The sequence below is a fragment of the Stylophora pistillata genome, chromosome 2 (genome assembly GCF_964205215.1).
Source record: "Stylophora pistillata chromosome 2, jaStyPist1.2, whole genome shotgun sequence".
NCBI classification, from domain to species: Eukaryota; Metazoa; Cnidaria; class Anthozoa; order Scleractinia; family Pocilloporidae; genus Stylophora; species Stylophora pistillata.
The window spans coordinates 55,331,619-55,353,453 of record NC_142520.1 but is presented as its reverse complement, the minus strand read 5'-3'; the positions used below and the strand labels follow the sequence as shown (position 1 = coordinate 55,353,453).

General features: G+C 38.9%; 3 protein-coding genes across 3 annotated transcripts; 1 reads left to right on the top strand and 2 right to left on the bottom strand.

Annotated features, from left to right (window-relative positions):
- The first annotated feature begins 229 nt into the window (after window positions 1–229).
- On the top strand, window positions 230–19,523 carry LOC111344176 (N-heparan sulfate sulfotransferase 4). The gene is made up of 10 exons (XM_022951385.2): window positions 230–1,344; window positions 4,434–4,676; window positions 5,242–5,427; window positions 11,029–11,157; window positions 12,235–12,417; window positions 12,959–13,179; window positions 13,673–13,847; window positions 14,831–15,001; window positions 16,154–16,260; window positions 17,317–19,523. Exons 1-10 carry the CDS (start codon window positions 277–279, stop codon window positions 17,525–17,527), a joined length of 2,694 nt encoding a protein of 897 aa, XP_022807120.2. The 5' UTR covers window positions 230–276; the 3' UTR covers window positions 17,528–19,523.
- On the bottom strand, window positions 6,815–10,934 carry LOC111339497 (uncharacterized). The gene has a single exon (XM_022946169.2). It carries the CDS (start codon window positions 9,933–9,935, stop codon window positions 7,056–7,058), a length of 2,880 nt encoding a protein of 959 aa, XP_022801904.1. The 5' UTR covers window positions 9,936–10,934; the 3' UTR covers window positions 6,815–7,055.
- Window positions 19,524–20,840: 1,317 nt separating the features above from the next.
- LOC111344180 (signal recognition particle 9 kDa protein) lies at window positions 20,841–21,773 on the bottom strand. The gene is made up of 3 exons (XM_022951389.2): window positions 21,611–21,773; window positions 21,461–21,529; window positions 20,841–21,203 (listed from the first exon to the last, which is right to left on the bottom strand). The coding sequence occupies exons 1-3, from the start codon at window positions 21,680–21,682 to the stop codon at window positions 21,114–21,116; spliced, it is 231 nt and encodes a 76-aa protein (XP_022807124.1). The 5' UTR covers window positions 21,683–21,773; the 3' UTR covers window positions 20,841–21,113.
- Window positions 21,774–21,835: the final 62 nt, after the last annotated feature.

Genomic DNA, 21,835 nt, shown 5'->3' with positions numbered 1-21,835 from the left:
GGGAAAGGTGAGATAAGTATATTTTTCATCGGTATTTTTGGCGTTAAAATGCTACAAAATTCATACTTGTTTTTAATATCATCTTTAAATATGAAGGTTTTTACAATTATTTTCTTGAAGATAAAAATAAGAAGCTCTCTAGCCACTGAGCCGGGTGGGTGACGATTTTTCCTTTCACCCCTCCCCTGCAAGGTGAATTATCTCGAAATGCTTTGTTGACGTTTGCACATGCGGCATTCACAACTGTTAGAGGGTAAGGGTAGAATGTAGTAACTTATGGCGATGCGATGTTTGACGCCAAAAACAAGGATGAGGTGCTGGAGATTTAGAACTGGATCCATACAGGCGAGGTTTATAATCTTATTAGTTTTTGCTGTAGTTTCGTTTGGGATTCTAGTCTACCAATCTTCGCGAGATTTGACCGTGAAACGCACTCCAGTATTTGAGCAGGAGAAATGCAATCCTCGTAAAAACGCACGGCAAGGATCAAGAATATCTAAAGAATTTAGACTCAATGCAACGTACAAACTGGAAAAAAGAGTCTTACTTGCAACACGGAGAACTTCAATAACTTTTCGGTCAGATATCTCTCGTGTCTTGGAGGAAAGTCGAATTTCTTTCGAACTTGTTTACCTCGAAATTGGTAACAAGACAGTCTTTCCGAAGCTTGCTCACGGAAAAATCGGACGCTTTTCTGCAGTGATTTTCGAGAGTATCAAATTTTACGCAACATTAGATAAAGCAAACAGACACTTTCTTGACCATTACTGTCGTAAATTTGCCATCGGAATTATTTTATTTACCGTTCAGGAAGAGCAAGAGCCCGTTACGCGTACTTACGAGGAATTTCGCTTAGGCATTAAGACTGGATTAAGCAATCTTCGAAATGTAGAATTGAATCCTTCGGCATGTTTACTTCGCCTTACTAAAGCTGGTGGAATTATTGAAGAACCTCCAGAGTCAAAATGGAGTGTATTCTTTCCGAATCACAGCACTTACGAAGCGGTTGAGTTTGCTACAAAGGAAACTGCTTACGCAACCTTAAACACGAATAAACAAACCAGCTCTCATGATGTGAAATTTGAAGATCTGGTCTTAAAAGAAGGAGTTTCATCGATGCAATTCGCAACTGTTTTAACAGACTTAGGGCATTTGGATGGTATTCGACGAGTTTACTTTGGGAATGGATTGTCTTTTTGGCTTCATAAGTTATTGTTTGTTGATGCCCTGGCGTTCGTCTCAAGAGGATATTTGGCTCGCTCTTTGGAACGAAGAATCGTCGTGGACATTGATGATATTTTTGTTGGAAAAGTGGGCATTCGAATGAAAAAAGAGGACGTGAGGGTAAGTTATTCTCTAAAACTTTGTCTTTATTCTTGTGGCTTGGCTTTTAAATTTAAAGCGAAAGATGCTGTGGAGCGCATCCTTTGTTCGCGTTTCCAAAGTAATTTTTGATGCGGTGGAAAGCACGTCAATGTCATCACATAACAGTTGAGTTAATATTGATTGTTGCCTATTGGATTGAGAAGGATCTTTTGTTGATACTCTCCAGCTGTTTTAACGTACACGTATGTGGAGTGGCACTTTAGTTGATCAATGAATGAGCATTTTGAATAAGTTGCTTGCATTATAGATGGATTACAGATTAGCATTTCCAATCAAGAATTATTTTTAAGATAAAGTTAGTTTATGAGCTAGATTACCCATGACCCTGTCCTTAACCATTTTACTCTCATGGATGACCAAGACAGAATTTCTCCTTACAATATCGATGCAATAACAAGCAGACAAGTAATTAGAGTTAAGAAAAAAAATCAACATGGCAATTATTAGTTGTTTGCATGCCAAATTCTCTGAACTCACACCATAAGAATTGTATTACGGATAGAAAGGGAAATTTCTGTTCAGGGCCATAGCCAGACTTCAGAACAAGACAAGGCAAGTTTCGGGTCTGTCATGCCTCCCCCAGAAAATTTTGAAATCTAGAGGCTCAGAAATGCTCTTTCAAGCATTTTCCGTGGCACTTTTCTTTAGAAATGTCAATCTTGGGCAAGTGTGGAAGTTCACTTTTTTATTGCCGAGCGATACTGGTGCAGAAAAAAAAGGAAAAGGCCAAAATCAAGACGAGGCAATTGCCTCTTCTTGCCTCATGCTAGGTACAGCCCTGCTGTTGCGATCTTGGGAGTGAATTGGTTGACAAGGTTACAGAGTTTTTCATATGCACATTTCACAAAGTTTTCCAGACAGGTTGCCAGCACTCAATAATACTCCTCCTATTAACCTTGAACCCCAAGAGTGACCAGCATCTAATTTCTCCTTACAAGAATACTATTGAGTCTTTCATCAAGATCATAAGAATAAAGTAAATGATCACTAACCTAAGAATCTTCTATTGTCAAACAAATTCTCCTTTCAATACCAAAAGAAAATGTGTAGAGAAAAGAGATGTAGGGACCCAAGAACATGAGTCAATTATGCTAGGGTTTGATCCTGGACCTTTGGGTCCAAAAGAAGTCAAAGCACCTCTTTGCTTAGGATAATACAGCAAAATTATGTTACAAGGCTGTGCTCTAAGAAAAATTGAGGGAAGCCTAGTGTTTAGAAACTGTGAAATCCAGGGTGCCCAGCATATCTTTTTTATGAAAAAAAACTAAGATTCCTGAGTCACCCAAGAGCAAAAGTAAGGCACCAGGAGCAACTGGGCGCTGCTAGACCATGGCGCTGTGTTATCTGAATATTTGCCTTAATTTATGATAAAAATATTGTCTTGTTACTCTTGACAATATCATGAATGAGTTTCTACAAATTTGATCGAGTTTTAGCTTTCTTTTTCCCTCTCACACAAGAGATGGTATGATTGGTGACAAAAGCCACAAAAGTAACTGCAAAAGGGGGAAATAACTCACTGACACTTGTTTTGGGGAATATTAAAAACAGCTTAAGAACACACATTTTTGAAAACATTTTATTTAGATGAGCCCTTTCAGTTTCCCATTATCTCATTAGCAATTTGTCTTACTGTCTTCCATTCAATTCTTTTGATGTTGGTTCAGAGAATTTGTTATTGGATCAACTAATAATCTACTTATTGATATCTTTTATTATTCTCATGACTTGTCCGCTTGATATTGTAATGATATTGTAAGGAGAAATTCTGTCTTGGTCACTCCTGGGTGTTAAAGGGTTAACCCTTTAAAAGGGAAAAATTCAGAGGTTTAAATGTTGCTAGATATGTTCAAGTGTGTAAGGGAGTTTTCTGCAGCATGAGTTTACTATGTTGGATCTACAATGTCATCAGTATCATTGGCCTGCCTGATTCCCCCTCCCCCCCCTCCCTAACAGGTCACCCTTTGACTTCTGAGATCATGCCAAGCATTGATTATCTCCTCTCAATATCAAAACTTGACCCTTTAACTCCCAAGATCTGATTGTTAATTCTCCCCTCTAGCTGCTACACGTTTCGTTGTTAATAATATACATTAAAAATTTCTCAGTTCTGATTGGTTAAGATGAATGCAGTTTTCAGTTAATTCAGTGCAGAAAAGAGTTAATTCAGTGCTGAAGAGGGTTACCTCAGTGCAAAGAAAGAAACAAACCAGACATTCTGATGGGTCAGAATGATTGGTCAATGTCAAGGTCAATGTCAAGGTCAATGTCACTTGCGGGGTTTGAATAAATTATTTTTGCACGTGATGCGCACGCTTTTCTTCTGCGTAGTTATGAGAAGCTACTCCGTATTTTTTCATGTATATTATTAATAGATAATCACATGATTTTCTCGTGCAATTTGGAATAAATAAGCACTTGTAAATTTTTTCAAAGACCACAAATTGCACTCACCCTATAGACCACTTTCATAAATGGCTGCGGGATTAATATTCTTTTGTTTAAATTCAAATTTGCCTAGGTGGCCTCGTTCTCCAGTACAAAATTCAAAAGAATACATTATCTCAAGCGAGGCCACCCAGACAAATTTAAATTTAAACAAAAGAATATTAATCCGGCAGCCATTTATGAAAGTGGTCTATGGGCTCATGCAATTTTGTTAGTCTTTGAAAAAATTTACTCGGGCTTATTTATTCCAAATTGAACTTGAAATCATGTGATTACCTGTACAAATTGGTTGTGAGAATTTGGTGTTCAATCAAGGTAACAACTTCTACCTGATAAGTTTGAGTATTCTCATTACCTGTTTGCTGGATAATGTATGGATAATGTAGGGAGAAGTTGCTGGTTAATCACTTCTGGGAGTTAAAGTGTTACTTTTAGGAGATGATAATAAAGGAAGTGATCATCAACTTAAAATGCTCTTGATTGTTTAACAAATTCTCCTTGTTAGCATGTTAGGAATTATGTAGAGAACAGTGGGAGAATATGCATGCTGATGAAAGGGCAAAGTCCTCTGAACATTGCATTCACTGTTATGCTTATAGGCAATGATCTCTGTCCAAGCTAAACTACAAGAGCGTGTACCAGGCTTTCACTTCAACCTGGGATATTGTGGGGGAATGTTTTTGTCTGGGAATGATGAAGAAGATGAAGGAGATTGGGAACTGATCAAGAATGCAGACAAGTTTTGGTGGTTTAGTCACACATGGCTTCATCGTCAACCACACAAGAGCAACGATTTGGGTTGGATTATTGATGATTTGAAGAAAAATCTTGACTTTGCAAAGGTAAGAAAAAAATTGAGTGAAGGAGGCAAGCATATTGCTGCAAAAGACATTTAAAATAGAATATGATTAACCTTTTATTTAATGACAGCCATGAAACAGTAGCTTCCATTTGGCTCTGCCGAAAACTGGGGAATGGTTTTAGTGTTTCAATATTATCACCAATGAAAACTTGAGGTTGAAATTGTAAACTAGCCAGTGGTTTTGTCCTGCAACCAGCCCTTATTGACATCACTGATTTAGATCATTAGATTAGCACATTACCCATAAATGGAGAATAAAGTTAACATGAGAAAGTGTTGTGGAATCATTGGGGTGAGTGTAGTCCTGAGATGGACTGTTGTGGGTGGTGGTGACATAAGTCATCATCAGAGACAAGTGCCATTTGACTCTGATGATGACTTCTGCATAGGTTGCCAAAACGTCAGTCATCACCACTGACAGAAGTCCTTCTCATGACTACACTAATCCAGATGATCACACTACACTTTCACATGTTACTCCAGGGTTCAAACCATTTACTGTATAAAGTAAACATGAATATTGCATGTTTCTTTGGAAAATACAGGAGCACAATATTCCAGTTAACACCAGTTACGCAGTGGCACCTCACCATTCTGGAGTATACCCCCCACATGATCTTCTTTATGAAGGTTGGAAGAAAGTTAACAACTTAAAAGTGACATCAACTGAAGAGTACCCTCATATCTATCCTGCCAGGTTCCGCAAAGGATTCATATACAAAAATGTTAAGGTGTGTCTTTATTTTAGGGTATTCAGTTTTAAAATTTTTACAATACTTCCGAATAACTTGAATGTATGTAAGGCATTTTTATAATTGTAGCACATATACCAACTTAGAAATATATTAATAAATTATCATGTTTCTGGGTTGGAACATGTGCTTTGATTGTTCAATTTATCAGGCCCAATTTTACTATATGGACCTCTAAATTCAAAAGTTTGTTTTGGTCTCTAAAAGAGATATGATAGATATCTTTAACGTATATATGCACGATCCTTCGCAGTAAAGCACTATTTGAGCAATAGTGAAAATCAGACCTGAAAAAAATTTCAGGCCTGTATGGGATTCGAACCACTGACCTCTGCGATACTAATGCAGCGCTCTACCAATTGAGCTAACAAGCCAACTGGGAGCAGGCCATCAAATTAATTCGACATAAACCCGTAGATGATAAATCAAACAACAACAAACATATGAAACATATGTATGAACTGTGGTTATGAAACGTATATATGCACGATCCTTCGCAGTAAAGCACTATTTGAGCAATAGTGAAAATCAGACCTGAAAAAAATTTCAGGCCTGTACGGGATTCGAACCACTGACCTCTGCGATACTAGTGCAGCGCTCTACCAATTGAGCTAACAAGCCAACTGGGAGCAGGCCATCAAATTAATTCGACATAAACCCGTAGATGATAAATCAAACAACAACAAACATATGAAACATATGTATGAACTGCGGTTATGAAACGTATATACGCACGATCCTTCGCAGTAAAGCACTATTTTTCAGGTCTGATTTTCACTATTGCTCAAATAGTGCTTTACTGCGAAGGATCGTGCATATATACGTTTCATAACCGCAGTTCATACATATGTTTCATATGTTTGTTGTTGTTTGATTTATCATCTACGGGTTTATGTCGAATTAATTTGATGGCCTGCTCCCAGTTGGCTTGTTAGCTCAATTGGTAGAGCGCTGCACTAGTATCGCAGAGGTCAGTGGTTCGAATCCCGTACAGGCCTGAAATTTTTTTCAGGTCTGATTTTCACTATTGCTCAAATAGTGCTTTACTGCGAAGGATCGTGCATATATACGTTTCATAACCGCAGTTCATACATATGTTTCAGATATCTTTAAGTTAGTATTACCTCATTTTCTCTGTCTGCATAGTAAGTATGGAACCTTGTTTCACCCCAGATTTATGGCCCTCATGTTTGGCATGTGGGCCATAAATCTGAGTGGAAATAAAGTTAGTCTGTAACTTAAAGCGCAGACCTTGACATTGGTTAGTAAGAGTTACACAAGTTGGAGAGTTAGAATTCTCTAGCTTAATTTTTATTCAGCTAAGATCAGTAGCACAGTTCTGATGTACAAAGGCGTAACATTGGGGTAAAATTGAAAAATATTTTAATGAATCTATTTTTGTTAGAAATAAGTCAGAAAGGGAAGGAAATTAGTTCCTATCTTGAAATTAGGTCATCTTGATCAATTCGGACGCCTTTCAAGCTAATTTTCTATTACCCATGATGCAATGCGACCACGCCCTTTTTTTAAAAAAATGCATAAATACCATATTTTAAGGAAAGTTTCGGCAAAAAATGTAAATTTGAAGCTACTAAGAGCAAAAACAGTTAAAGGGATGCCAGAATTTGTTCATGTTCATCCAACGGAACTTGATAAATTGGTCTTGCTCTCCTTCGCTTTGACACAAGTGGTCCACAAATGTACCGCACAGTTCCTGGGAATACTCCTGCCACCTTATCATCTAGTTTGTATGTGCGATCAATAATGTTCTCCCTTAAAAAGAAATTTCCAAGAAGAACAGCTTCTCCTTTGGAATAAATGCTTCCACTATAAGGATCCTCAAAGTTTTCTTGAAGGGAAATGACTCCATTGCTAGTAACTTTAAGGAGGTAGTAATCATAGTGGCTATCATCTTCAGCTGCCACAGCCACAGTGCTTTCTTTCGTTGCCAGGTCGGCAACTTGAACTGAATGTTCAATGGTGCTTGCATCTTCAGTTGTCCTGGTCATGACACCTGAGGGCTCTCTTGACAGAACAATCTCCTTCCAGTTGCCCACCCATTCCTTATTTTCACAGCTGTCAAAATCCTCAACAATGCAACCATGGCAGTAACAAGACCTTTCTCTTGTGTAGACTTTTAGCTGTTCACTGCAAGTTCTTACAGAGTGTAGTTGGCGGATGCCTTTGACAGTGCAGAATCTTCCACCGTCCCTGTTACGTGCAACACTCAGCTCCCCAGTAGATGGCAAATAGAAAAAGATGCGCCGCTTTAACTGCACTGACTTCTGCCTAGCAGGAAATGAGGAAGCAGCTGGTTCAGAGAAGTTCTCTTTCAGAAAGTTACAAAGATCTTTTGCATTTGATAGTGTGGCTTTCCTGGAGAGAACTGCTGAGGTTGCCTTCTGTTTGACATGGGAGCCAGCTGCATCTTGTTCTCCCTTTGCATGGGAGGTGGCAAAGTAGTTTCGCTGGACTGTATATCCAAGAGTTGCCAGGGAACATGACAGGTCACCATAGCAGTGTCGGCTCTTGTACTGTCCTGCACATCCATCTGTGAATTCATGCATTTTCTTGATAGTGCAGTTTGATTCTTCTAAATGGTTTGAAATTAACTTCTGGATGTGAAGGACAGAGTCATGATCCTGGGTGACGTCATCGGAAATCACAAACAAATGCTCTTTACAAATTGCTGGTTCCTCTTCTGTGCTCTGGATGCCATCCACCTCAGCACTTGAATGCCTGTAAAGAATTGTGACATGAAGACTTACTTTGTTTACGTCAAAGTATTGGGACTGGATTTCATCTTGAAACCGACAGGCATAACCCTCGGAATAGTCGTGGATGCACACAGCTTGATCAAGAGGAAGGTTTTCAAGAAGAGAATCTAGCTGCTCCCTCTGCCATTTAGCAAGAAAGGAATGGTAAGGAAACTGTCCTAACAGCTGAATAAAATAATCAAACAGTTCCTTTGGTCCTGTGCACTTCTCGACAAGGGCTATTTTCTTCATGTCTTTTCCATCAGTGGTAAGTTTTCCAGTCGACACATAGTCATAACGCTTCCATTTCACTTCGTGATTGCCAACACCTTTCTCCTCTGGCAACAAAACCAAGTTGTGAACTCCACAGTCTTTGCACTCCCTTTTCAAGCATTTCAATTTATGATAGTCTTGATCTTCGGGTTTGGGACAAAGTGTTTGCGCAATAATATTTCCAACTGAGTTATACACTTCTGTAGCTGCTTGATTAGCTTCCCTGCTTTCATCAATCACTCTCTTCCTAAACTTCATGCAGTCTTTGAAGACAATTTGAAGTTCAACGTGCTGACGACACATGCAAGTCTGCCTATCTCGTTCCCTTGCCCCCCTAACAAAATAAGGCTTCAGGTTTTCAAATTTTCGCTGAGATATCTTTATCTCTGGATGCATTGACGCAAACTCTACGTAGGCTTCCGTTTGGGTTTTTTCAAGCACGTGTTTCGGATGTTCAACCCACGTTTTCACTCCAACGCGTTTTCTAATCAAGTCTTTCTTGTTTCCTGTCGGTCTACTTGCTACCATTTTCCAATAATCATAAACAAGCTCTTTGGTTTCTTCAGTGACTGCATCCCGCCTGGTTTTTCGTTTGGTTGCAAGCCAGCTTGACTCTTCACCTTTTAAGATCATTTCGCGTTTTTCAATTCCCGACTTGATGCTTCTTCTATCCAAGGCTATGAGCTTTGAAAGTGTCTTCTGGCTTCTACTCTTTTTAACATTTTGACCAAAAGAAAGTGATTTTGCCGCGACAAGTGCAGCTCTTCCTTTGTTTGACTTGTCATTTTTGACGGCTTTAAGGCCTTGGGTGAGATCGCTAGCAAGCGCTTTCAGTGCATTCACTTCTTTCTCCTCTTCTGGTGTTTTCATTAGTCCGCGTTTCTCGAGTACTTTCCTTGTACGTGGACTTTCTGATATAGCTGCCATTATTTCTGCTTTCTTCTCCGGTGTATCTGGGAGACTCTTCTTAGTTCGTCCAATGGCACGTTTCTTGGCCATCCTGTTTGGGAACGGCGTACCAGTAACGTCGATCGGTGTGGCTTCCGCTTGAACCTGTGCATTTTGGTCTTTCTTTTTTTGACGGTATCGCTTACTTCGTTCTCTAGCCATCTTTCTCTGTTCCTCAAGTTTCCCTTTATTTTTTGAACCTGTCTTTTGCTGGTTTCGTTCGCGCCGACGTTTCTTTGTGGCATCTTTGATAGGAACATTCCGCCGTTGTCCGCTCTTGGCTTCTCGACTTTTCTTTCTGGCTTCCACGACCTTTTCAATAATTTTCTCTCGGTTTTTCTCATAATGTGCTCTTCTTTTCTCTTGTCTTTCCTTCTTCTTTTGTTCTCGCCACATTTGAATCCTAGAAACTCCAGAATCCATAATCTTTGCATTCAATTTCACAGCCTTGTGCTTGCGAACAACACAGCCTTTTGTACTTACGTGTACTTGACTGCGTCCTTGAAACATGCGGCACGTGCTCAGGGGGTTTCCCGCTCATTTCTGACGAAATGCAATATTTTACTTCCTAATAAGGAAATCGAAAACAATGCTTGATTCTGTAGACTTTGGGACGATTTGGAAGCGAAGGAAGCCGTCAAAATGACTAGAGCGTCGCGCTTGTTTTTTCTCGAAATTCGATCACTTACCTTCCTCAGGATCAAACTTGTCGACCAAATGTTTCGAACAAAACTTATTGCTAATATTTTCGTCGGCTTTCAACGGATTCGATCAATTTTGGTAGCAAAATTTAGCTTGTTATTTGAGCATTTTGCGTATGTTAACATTTACACGCTCCAGTGCACTCTTCGTAAACAAGACGATTGGGAAATTCAATGACCAGAATTATCGCGCGGCAGATCACACCGCTTGCCAACTGTTTAGAACGCAGAAAAAAATTCATATCTCGACAACGCTTCAATAAAAACACAAAAAACGGAAGGAGAGCGAAAAGCAACTTATGAGCATTACATTTTGAGGTTAAATTGTTCTGTCACTCGGGAATTATGACTCGCACAATGAATTGAAAATGATCTGTCTCTACCAAGCTTTAAGCGTGATGCATTATATGTTGAACACTTTTGTTGATTTTAACAAAGATTTAGCCCCAATTGTCAGGATTTTGTTTGCCACTTCGCTTAAAAGGGAACCATTTTCATCACCTGTTAAGTTTTACGGCTATAGACGAAACTTACGCTGGCAAAAACAGAAAAACAGTGAATAGTGAAGCCCACGCGAGTTACGCGTGACGCCATGTTTTTGTCGCTAACTTTACAATTCGGCTCCGATTCAATTTTTTCAAAAAACCTTTATTCTACCTCTGTTTAGTCCAAAATCATCTTTAACATATGTGTAACTATTTTGGAAAGTCTCAAGCAGGTCCGATCATTGTGCGCCGAGAAATTCTTAAAAGATTCGAGCAAATCCGTGATTTTTCCATTTGCGCGTGACAAGCGTGCTACTGATCTAAGCTTAATTTGTTTCAAGTTGGTTTCTTTGTTTTGTTTTGTTTTTTTCTTTTTTTAAGATAGATTATGATTGTAAACTGTGGTGTTCATACTAGGTTCTCCCGCGGCAAACATGTGGTCTTTACACCCACACAGTGTTCCTGAAAGAATTCCCCAGAGGGCAGCAGTGGTTGAAAGACAGCATTCATGGGGGTCAACTGTTCCAAGTTGTAGTTGATCAGCCTGTAAGTATAACCATTTAACCCTTAACCCCCTCATCATGGATCCAAAGTCAAGCAGGCAAGTGATGAGAATACAGAAAAATGTAATTCAGAGGATCAAATATTAGTTGATCCAATACCAATTTCTCCACATTTACATCACAACAGTTGTATGGCAGAAAGTAAGGAGAATTACTAATTAAAAGGCTTAATGGACATCTGCACATGCCTGGCAAAGTTCATTATTTTTGGAAAATGTTGCAAAAAAGGCGGGAGGCATTCAAAAATAAAGAAAACATAAACTTTGATCAACAAAAAGGATAATACGTTTATAATTCCAGTGTCAAATATATTTATCAGTACAGGTGCAAGCTAATTGCAGTTGGGAATACTAATAAAATTTACTGACAATAAAACTTAAAAAAGAGAAAGTACTGGAGAGGCTTCTATCAACTGTAAATTGATTATTCTAATCTAAGATCTACAATCTAGTTTCATTAGTGTATTGACATGCAACAAGAAGAAAGAAGGCATGGAAGGGGTTTTGTTTCATTGAATGCAAAATCTTGTTTCTCTAATTATATTAAATCCATGTTCAGTCACAATGGCTGGATATTAGCCCCAATCCTTCCTGCTTTTTTATGGGTGTAGATTTTATCTTGGTCCATAAAAATATGAAGGGAAAAATCGGCCAATATCCAACCATCTTGACCTCACACTTCGTCAATAACACATTTATTACACGACTCAGGCAGTCAGAGGGCCAATAACTAAAATCAACCAATCAAAATGCTCTATTGCCGGTCAATATTCTCTCAGTATTGGACTGGGCACTGTCCTGAATGGTCCCGAATGGTACCGCACTTGTATCCCTTTGAACTTGAGTCGTATAATAAATCTCTTATTAACCAAGCTTGCTTGGGACTGTACTGGAAGAATATTGGCCCTCGGTCTTTTTTGTACGGACCTCTCTGCGCTTGGTCTGTACTGTCAAGACCTTAGGCCGATATTCTCCCAGTACGGCCCTCGCGCTTGGTTAATAAGATATATATATTGGGGTTGATAATTACATAGCTTCTCAGATCATATTTTTTTCCTCAGATTTCCATCTTTATGACTCATCTTTCAAACTATGGCAACGATCGCCTAGCTTTACTTGTGTTTTACAGCCTAGTGAAGCATTTGCAATGCTGGACCAACCTTAAGTTAATTTCAGAGCATCCAGTTGATTTGGCTGAGAGGTACTTTGCAATGTTTCCCGAGGAGATGGAACCAGTTTGGCAGGTACTTCACCTTAATGCTGACTAGAAAAGACGTTTAGTAACAAAGTGAATGTAGAGTGAAACCTGTAGACCACTGGACAGTCAAGTTTTCTTAGCATGTTGTCAGAGTGTACTTATGAACTTAAAAAGTAAAGTGAAATAATGTCAAAGGAAGATGGTTCTTTCTAGAAAGTGGAGGGTAAAACCTCTAGGATTTTACAGTTGGCTTAAACCTCTCAGCTCAAGGGAGTCATTAGCGAGAAGTGCGACATCCAAGGTTTTTTTTTATGAAATACTTTGGTCTGTACTGAGTCAAAAAGCAACAACATTCTCTTCTGTGGTGTGGAATCTTTCAAAATAATTTCTTGGGCATATTAATTTAATTTGTAACTCTTCTATGTCTAAAATGAATCTTACTGTTATTTCATATGATTTTTACTATTTTGGCTACCATTCCCTTCCCTGACTGTTTTCTAAGCCTGACATGTACGTCATGCAACTTGCATAATTTCTCTTTTGCACAATGTTCACTGCAATTTTCAACATTAATTCTCAATTGACAGAATCCTTGTTTAGACCCACGGCACATGGAAATCTGGTCACCAGAAAAGAATTGTAAAAAGCTGCCATCCCTTCTTGTTGTTGGCCCTCATAAGACTGGCACCACAGCTCTGTATACGTTCCTCAAAATGCATCCAGACATCATCAGTAATGTGCAAAGTGATAGCACGTATGAGGAGGTACAGTTCTTTGGTGGAAACAATTACATCAGAGGCTTAGATTGGTAAGTGCAGAATTCAATCGTACAAAGTTGTGAACTTAGGGGAATGGGAAATATGGAGCCTGTTCATTTTGGTACGTCACAGAGTCTGGACAGCTAAAGATCCAAGTTTCACCAAGAGGAGTCAAACCTCCTGCCTTGAAGGTTTTGCAGTCCAATGCTCTACCATTACCTCATCAAAAAGCTTGGTCATGACTTAAGAGCTCTCAAGTTGATTTTTTGGCAAAAAGTGAGATTTTCAACCACGTTAGCCTTTGATTTAGATGCCACAGGCATCACCTCAAGAAGTGTTTCACAGTGTTGTATTTTCTGGCAAACATTATTTTATCTCTGGGGAATGGGAACTTTCATTAATGTTGAACTTGAACCCTGGTCATCGTCATCACTATTATAGACGTCATCATCATCATCATCATTAATAGTTATATATGTGCCTCAAGGCCAGCACATCAATAGACATTTGTATGCAAACTTGCAATGCTGCTTCTTGTGATAGGTACATGGATTTCTTCCCTGATATTAGCAACCACAGTAACCAGATCTTGTTTGAAAAGAGTGCTAATTATTTTGATGCTGCCAAGGGGCCACTGAGAGTACATTCATTGCTCCCAGAGGCCAAAATCATCACAATTTTCATAGATCCAACAAAAAGAGCCTACTCATGGTACCAAGTGAGTGATATACATGTATCTTAATCTTTCAACTCCCAGAAGTGATTAACATTTATGTCAAACTTCTCCACATACATTATATTATCCAGCAAACAAATGATAAGAATACTCAAACTTGTCAGGCAGAAGTTGTTATCTTGATCTAAAGCCAAATTCTTTAAGTGGTTTACAAAGAAATGTGTAGCAGCTAGAGGGGGGAGTTGATAATTTGATCTTTAGAGATTAAGGGTTACCGGTAAATGTGCATCCTGGTAACTTGTGAAGGTGTAGTCTGATCGTCCGGGTGAGTGTAGTCCTGAGAAGGACTGTTGTCGGTGGTAGTGACTGACGTTTCGACAACCTGTGCGGAAGTCATCATCAGAGTCAAGTGAATGATTGTTGTCAGTAGAATGTTCTTATCCCAGTTTGTGTAAAATGATCGGTTGGTTTTGCCATAATGTTATTGGCTGTAAGACTCAAGTGACGTAAGTCGGTCGTGTTACCGACAGATCAAAACAGACCAATCATGACCGACTCACATCACTTGAGTCCTACTGCCAATAACATCACGGCAAAATCAACCAATCATTTTACGCAAACTGGAATAAGAACATTCTACTGACAACAATCATTCACTTTACTCTGATGATGACTTCCGCACAGGTTGTCGAAACGTCAGTCACTACCACTGACAACAGTCCTTCTCAGGACTACACTCACCCGTACGCTCAGACTACACCTTCACATGTTACCCCCGGGTTCAAGCCATTTACTGCACCTGGTAACTGTAAGTAACTACTGTTCCATCTTCAACGACAGAGTCAACGTCACAGTTGTGTACAAAACTGATCAATTTAATCACTGCAAACCAGCAATAAACATCCTGAAAAACTTTCGTCATTTGTGTTTGCTTTGGACCCAAGTCAATTTGTAGATTACAATGTAGGATTTTTAAATAATGACAAATTGCTAATTTTTGCCTGCATTGTTTCACATCTCTTTAGCACATGAGAAGCCATGGTGTGGCAGCGGCTATGCACCCATTCTATAAGGTTATAACAAGTGTTAATTCTTCTGAGGACAAAGGCATCAGAGCTCTTGGTCTAAGATGTCTTTTACCAGGCCTGTATGCTCAACACTTGAAAAGGTGGCTGACATACTTTTCACCCTCACAAGTAAGTTCACACCTCAGTAGTACATGTCCTCTCTATAGAAGTAACGCCTGCTGGACAGACATGTTGCTGCATGCTCTGTATTTCAACATTTTAGCTTGTGTTTTTCTTCCTGTCATCAATTTATGGCATATTGCTACTTTCCTTAACAAATGGAAAGTTATGCCTACTGGACGGACATGTTGCTGCATGCTCTGTATTTCAACATTTTAGCTTGTGTTTTTCTTCCTGTCATCAATTTATGGCATATTGCTACTTTCCTTAACAAAATGGTAAACACCATACACTGAATGCAAATATGGTGTCCAATTTGAGTTGCCATTGTTCTGGACTCACTAGCCTCATCTTTGCATGGAAATACAAAAGGATTATAATTTACGTGTGTGAAGGCTAATGAGTCCAGAACAATGGCAACTCAAATTGGGCGCCATATTTGCATTCGGTGTATAGCATACACTATTGAGTTATGGATGCATGCAGGAGGTTGCTAAGCACAAAAGAAGTATAAGAGTCACACAAGGCGATAGCCGAGAGCGACTTTAGCTTCTTGAGGACTTAGCAAACCTTCCAAGTGCATCCATAATGTGATAGTGTTCGCTGTGGCATTTTCCACTTCTATTACATAACATTGATACATTGTAGCCAAAGAGTTTTCTTTTAATTAACAAATCTTACGTAACCAAATAAAATTAATTAGCACGCGTGGGAAACTAGTCTTTGCATTTGCTCATGTCAGCAGCGTACACCCATGGGCAAATGGTGGATGCTAAATTTACCAATCAGAGCACGTGCTTTACTGAATTGACCAATCAGAGCGTGCACTTTACTTTGGTTATGTTATAAAAGTATATGAAGACCATACGTGAATGAAGTTGATCATACAACTTTGCCAGCTGGTTTCCATATCAGTAACTTTTTACCCTTTAACCTTTGAGGGTGACTAGCATCTAATTTCTCCTTACAGGATCCCCACTGAATCACACATTAAGGTCACGAGAATAAGGAAATAATCACTAGCTTACGAAGCTCCTGATTGTTAAACAAATTCTCCTTGTCAGCACCTTAGGAAATGTATAGAGAACAGTATGGAGAATATGCATACTGATGTCAGGGTGTAGAGGGTTAATAGAGTTGTTCTGTTTCTGCACTGTTCAGATTCTTATTCTCGATGGGGATAAACTTAGGACAGATCCTCCCCAAGTGATGATGGAAGTGCAGAAATTTCTTGGTGTCAACATTTATGACTATAATAAGAGGTTAAGGTAAGTTAAGTGGTAATGAATCATAAAATTCAAAAAGTATGTTGCTTCTTATAGCAGGGCTCCCACGTGCGCTTTGTGGGGCAGAGCCCCATACCCATGGAATATGGTCAACCTCTTTTTGTTTGGTTGTGACTGACTGAGTGTACGTACGTATGTGCCTTCAGATTGCATGGGTAGGGTAGGGGAGACTATCAAAAGGAAGGGAGGGGTGTCTCAGGTGAGTCTTGGCAAATGCACATCTTTTATGTCATCATTAATATTATGAACTTGGGAGCTCCACTTTTAGGCTTGGCTAAATCTATATATTAGTTTTAACAATTGTTTTTAACTGGGGGACTTAGCATGACCAGGCCCCAGTTGTTTGAAGGGTGGATACGTTTTGGTAACACTTATCTGCTGGATAGCGATTTATCTGTTGAATAGCATGATCCATTCTTTGAACAACCAGGTGTGGGTGGTCAGCAAAGCAGGGCCCTGATGAGGTACCCAGGCTGGCTGGATGATTGCATTGTTGTTGCCCAGAAAACTAGAATAAGGGCTGGAATTTATAGGCTTCTGTGGCCTTTATGACTCTGCCAATATCTTTATGTTCAGTTCTCTGCAAGAGACAGCCAGTGTTTTACCAGTCAATGGTTTGTGCATTAGATTCCAGGTTGAGAGGTTTTGGTAGAGACCTGGCTGGGTCAAGGTGTATGTCTTGGGCAAAACACTTTGCTTTCATGGTGACTCTCTCCTCCCATAAGTATAGATAGGTACAGGCAAGTTGTCAGGGAAAGCTTGATGAAATACAGGGGGGTAACCTTGCTATGGATGAATAGGACTGTGTGTGTGTGCGAGCGTGTGTGTGTGTGCGTGTGTGCGTGCATGTGTGTTTGCGTGCATGTGTGTTTGCGTGCATGGGTGCGTGCATGTGAGAAGGGGGGAGGTGGTGCATGTGTGGGAAGGGGGGAGGTGATAGGGGGCTTTAAAGTTTTGCTCCTCTCACATGTAGGTGGAAATAGACATTAAAATTTCTTTCTTTTGTTTCATTGTCCATCTCTCTTCTCTGATCCTTAGATTTGATAAGCATAAAGGATTTTACTGTCAAGTCACATCACAAGGTGGTACTCATTGTCTTGGAAAAGGAAAGGGCAGACATTATGTACCCATGGATAGAAAGTCACAGAGATTCTTGGAAGATTATTACTCAAAGCCAAACAAACGTCTTGCAGATTTGTTACAGAAGTTAGAGAGACCTCTTCCAAACTGGCTGAGACCTGCTAGATAATAAATGAATCATTGGCTTAAAGTGAAAATTTTTAGTAATTGATGTGTTAGTCAAAATGTTATCATGAGAAACATTTTCAATGTTTTCAGGCATAGTCTTCAGGTAGACAGAAAAGTGTTCATAAAACTTTTGGCTGGTTCATAAGAAAGTAGTTAACGAACTAGTCTGTTTAAACTGAAAATTACCTGTGTTGACATTCTAAATGTTTCCTTGATTTTACATTTTTAATGCACACTTAAATGTATTGACAAGTATAAGGATAAAGATATTATAGACATATATACTAATAATTATTGTGTGGGGTTTTTGGACCAAGGAACTAAATATATAGCCTACATTATAGCCTACATTAACGCTAAGCTAGAAAGCTTAGAATATTTATATGGTGTGGATTTGAATATCTATAGATATCATAATGTAATTAAAGAAATCAGAGGACCAGTTTGGAGGTCTCTATCCGAAGAGGTGCCTTTTCAATTCAAATAGACATGCATCTGGTAAATTAAGGTAAAATCATGACATGGTTACCAGTATAGAAGTTTGATATGGCTTTTGTTCTTATTACATGTGAAAATTTCATATACAGGTGAAAATTGCAAGGTGAAAGGCATATGAAAAGCATTTGAAAAGATTGTTTTCACTTGCTTTCCAACTAGCTCTTAATTCCACATGTGAAAATCAATGACTTTTACATCCACTGTAGAGCCTTGACTGCAATTCGGACTGCTTGAATGAAATCAACTCTGAATTTTGAACTCAGACCTCTTAAAGTGGGCCTGATTTAAAATACAACTGCTTGTTATTTTTTCAACTACAGTTATGTATTTTTTTTACCACAAAAAAAGAACATTCTCCAATATGGAATTTAATGGGGTTTTAGTATCAGAGTACATCATTTATGATTTTATTAATTTTTCATTTACCATTACTATGACTTCATACACATATTTTCAAAGGAATTTTAGATCATTTAAGGACTGAAGGAAGGGTATTAAGTGTATCAATAGAATATTGCAGTAACAGTGAAGTGTATTAGAGCTTTCAATTATTTTTGTAATAGTTGATATTGTAAATGTATTACAAGCTTCTGACTTAACGTTAGGAGTATTCTGACAAATAATAAAAAAAATAATAATAAATTCGCTAATTGAAGCTCCCCCTTATGGAATTTTCCGCTACAATGTAGACTAACTAGGTGCTTGAAAATCCCCACTGGCAGGAGGCAGACCAGTGAGCTATTTACAGAGCACAGCCAAGGAGTTGAACCAGGGGCAACCAAGATCAAATCTAGTGAGTGGCAGGGTGGAGGACTTGAACCCAATACAGTGGATTACAAGTCCAGCACCCTAACGTCTTGGCCACACTGCTTCCCCTTGGGGTGTTGTGCTTGCTGTGAGAAACACGTGACATCCCTGAGATTGGATGCATAGGAGATTAATGGGACCATTCCCAAAGCACAATGTGAGAAGATAGGTGGAAGAAGTAAGAATTGCTGTGGAGAATTTTTGGACATGGGACTGTTTTTCTAGGAGGGGTAACACCCACATCAAGGTGATAGGATGCATGAAAGACTTTTTGACTGTTTGTTTTTTTGGTTTGCCTTGTCTTTGTATTTTCACACACAATGATGGATTGACAGAACATATTATTCTAAAGGTTACCTTGAGAGTAGAAACATCATCTGGGATTTCATCCTGATGAACCAGATTGGAACCAAAATTCATATTTTACACCCCTGTTGCTTTAAGAAAGCTAGGCATGTGTCACAAGTTTCTCCATTTTCCCTTAAACCCAAAACCTCAGTGGGTAACAATTTTCAAACAATTTCTTAGTATGCACTACGGCTATAGAGTGGACTGATGATAGTATTTTAATGAGGTATGGCTTCTGTACAGATTTCTAGTAAAGTTCGGTGTAAGGGTCTACAAAGTTAAGTGGACACTCAGCTAAGGGAACAATGAAATTAAATAAAAGAAACTTTCAGATTATGAAACCATTCAGTTTCTACTCCTGCTGTGACTATGGATTCCTTTTTCACCTTCAAATAGGGCACAGCTTCTCCCTTAGGGCACAGCTTCTCCCTTAGGGCACAGCTTCTCCCTTAGGGCACAGCTTCTCCCTTAGGGCACAGCTTCTCCCTTAGGGCACAGCTTCTCCCTTAGGGCACAGCTTCTCCTTAGGGTACAGCTTCTCTCTTAGGGCTCAGCTTCTCCCTTAGGGCATAGCTTCTCTCTTAGGGCATGGATTGAAACGGGAACAACTTACAGAATGAAAGAGAAGTGGAAAGTAGGAGGTAAGAATTTAGCAGGAAATATCTACTTTCTAGATTAACCTTAGCCCCCATGCCTTCCCTTAAAAAACCCCTTAGAATTGTCTTTCTGAGGAAGTTCCTAGACTGGATTCTTTCTCTGAAATTCCTTCCTCATTGAATTTTTTTTAGTCACTGTTAACATTATGAACCACTTCCCCAAATCCATCAGGACACTAAAATATGAGGACCACAAAGCCTACCCTTTCACTCCTAATATCTTGTCAGTAATTATTTTTATTATATGGCTGTGTCTCACAAGGACTGGGAACTACTGAATTCACAAATTTGATTGGCTGAAATCAATATTGAAAGCGGCCTAGACCAATCTAGAAAAAAAGAGGTACAAAAAATATAAACAATTGGCATAAAAGACACAGCCATATAATAAACATCATATTAACCGAGCTTGGTCGGTCCATATGGGAAAATCTTGACCTCGGTCACTGGTACAGACCTCACTGCATTCGGTCTGTACTGGCGACCTCAGTCAAGATTCTCCCATACAGACCTGCCGCTCAGTTAATAAGAACTAAGTACTGCCTGTCATACAATTTTTTGATGTTACTTTGGAGAACTTGGTATTGGATCAACTGATGATATCCTTATTAATTTTACATTTTTCTTTTTTTCTCATCACTTGTCTGCTTGATACTGTATTGAAGTTGTAAGGTGAAACCCTGTCTTGGTTAAGGGAAAAGGTCAACTGTATTTCACTACGAGATCAGCCACAAGTCGTCTCTCCTTTCTGGCGAGGTCTGTTGTGTGAGTAATAAGAAATCATAGAAAGGAAAGCTGATTTTGCGGCTACTGGAAACCCAATGTTTTCCCTTAAATTTTTTACTTGTGTGACGGGACTCTGGTGAAAAGGAAGGACTGCTTGAAGTTTAGGCAAACAAAATTACATTTTTTGGTCCATAAAGGAAGCCCAAGCTTTTGGGGTCTTCATATACCAGTATTTACTGTCTCTTAGTTGTCCAACAAAAATTTCCAAAAACTTCTTAGTTCTAGTCTGTAATCATTGTAATTGTAGATTTTTGTCACTAATGCAAATTTACAAAAATATCATGGAAACAAAATTAAATGCACAACCTAATATTACAAACAACTGCAGTTCCAAAGGATTGCCTGTGCTGCTTGATTATAGAAATAACTGGAACAATAAATATAGCCAGTAACTGATCCATCGCCCTTTAACCACGAATCCACACCACGGTAGTTCTTCACAAATATTTTGTGCTGTAATATTCGTGAATGAATCTTGGCTGGCTTCTTGTTTCACTTGGCCGCAGCATGTCTCATCAGAACACTGTTCAGTTTTTCTAATTTCTTTATATCCTGTTGTTGCTCAGTTCTGTATTTTAGGCACTACAAGATGATAATTAACAGAGGAATCAAATTGTCTGATAATCTTTGCTACGCTTTATTCCTGACTTTTCAAAAATAAAAAAGACAATCTGAAATAAACTCCACCGTATCAGTGTCTATTTCTGGCCAAAACAAAAAAAAATTTTAAACAGATTTTTCCCAAATCCATCCATTCACTTAAAAAAAAAAAAAAAAAACGAAACTTTAAGGTGTCGAAATTGTTTATATATTTATAGTAATTATAGTTTCAACTTTACCACTTGATCATCTGTTCCTTTTAGAACAAGCTTCCCGTCACAATGGCGATACTTCACGACAAACCGAAACTGAAATAAAGAGGACAAAATGAAAGATATAATTTTGTTTTTACACGTCAGCCATAATTTCTCCTAATTCACGTGCCCAACCTTTCTCGGTTCAGCTACACACAACTGTTCAACTGCTGCAGCAAATTCATCCCACGAGTCGAAATAGACCATCTTTCCCTCTATTTCTTCCAAAGTTCGACTGAAACCGAAATTTCACGTGGAAGACGCCATCTTGGAAAATAGCCTTTCTAAGAGAATACGTTGTATACGACGAAATACAATGTCCTTACAAAAATTATACGAACAGCAATATATTTGTACAGA

Excerpts from the sequence above, each read along its gene's own strand:
- LOC111339497 (XM_022946169.2), bottom strand. The coding sequence starts at position 9,935 with ATGTTTCAAGGACGCAGTCAAGTACACGTAAGTACAAAAGGCTGTGTT.
- LOC111344176 (XM_022951385.2), top strand. The coding sequence starts at position 277 with ATGGCGATGCGATGTTTGACGCCAAAAACAAGGATGAGGTGCTGGAGA. Across the intron at positions 1,345-4,433 it reads TGAAAAAAGAGGACGTGAGG|GCAATGATCTCTGTCCAAGC; the intron begins GTAAGTTATTCT and ends TTATGCTTATAG. Across the intron at positions 5,428-11,028 it reads TCATATACAAAAATGTTAAG|GTTCTCCCGCGGCAAACATG; the intron begins GTGTGTCTTTAT and ends TGTTCATACTAG.
- LOC111344180 (XM_022951389.2), bottom strand. The coding sequence starts at position 21,682 with ATGGTCTATTTCGACTCGTGGGATGAATTTGCTGCAGCAGTTGAACAG. Across the intron at positions 21,530-21,610 it reads GTGTAGCTGAACCGAGAAAG|TTTCGGTTTGTCGTGAAGTA; the intron begins GTTGGGCACGTG and ends TCTTTATTTCAG. Across the intron at positions 21,204-21,460 it reads AAGGAACAGATGATCAAGTG|TGCCTAAAATACAGAACTGA; the intron begins GTAAAGTTGAAA and ends ATCATCTTGTAG.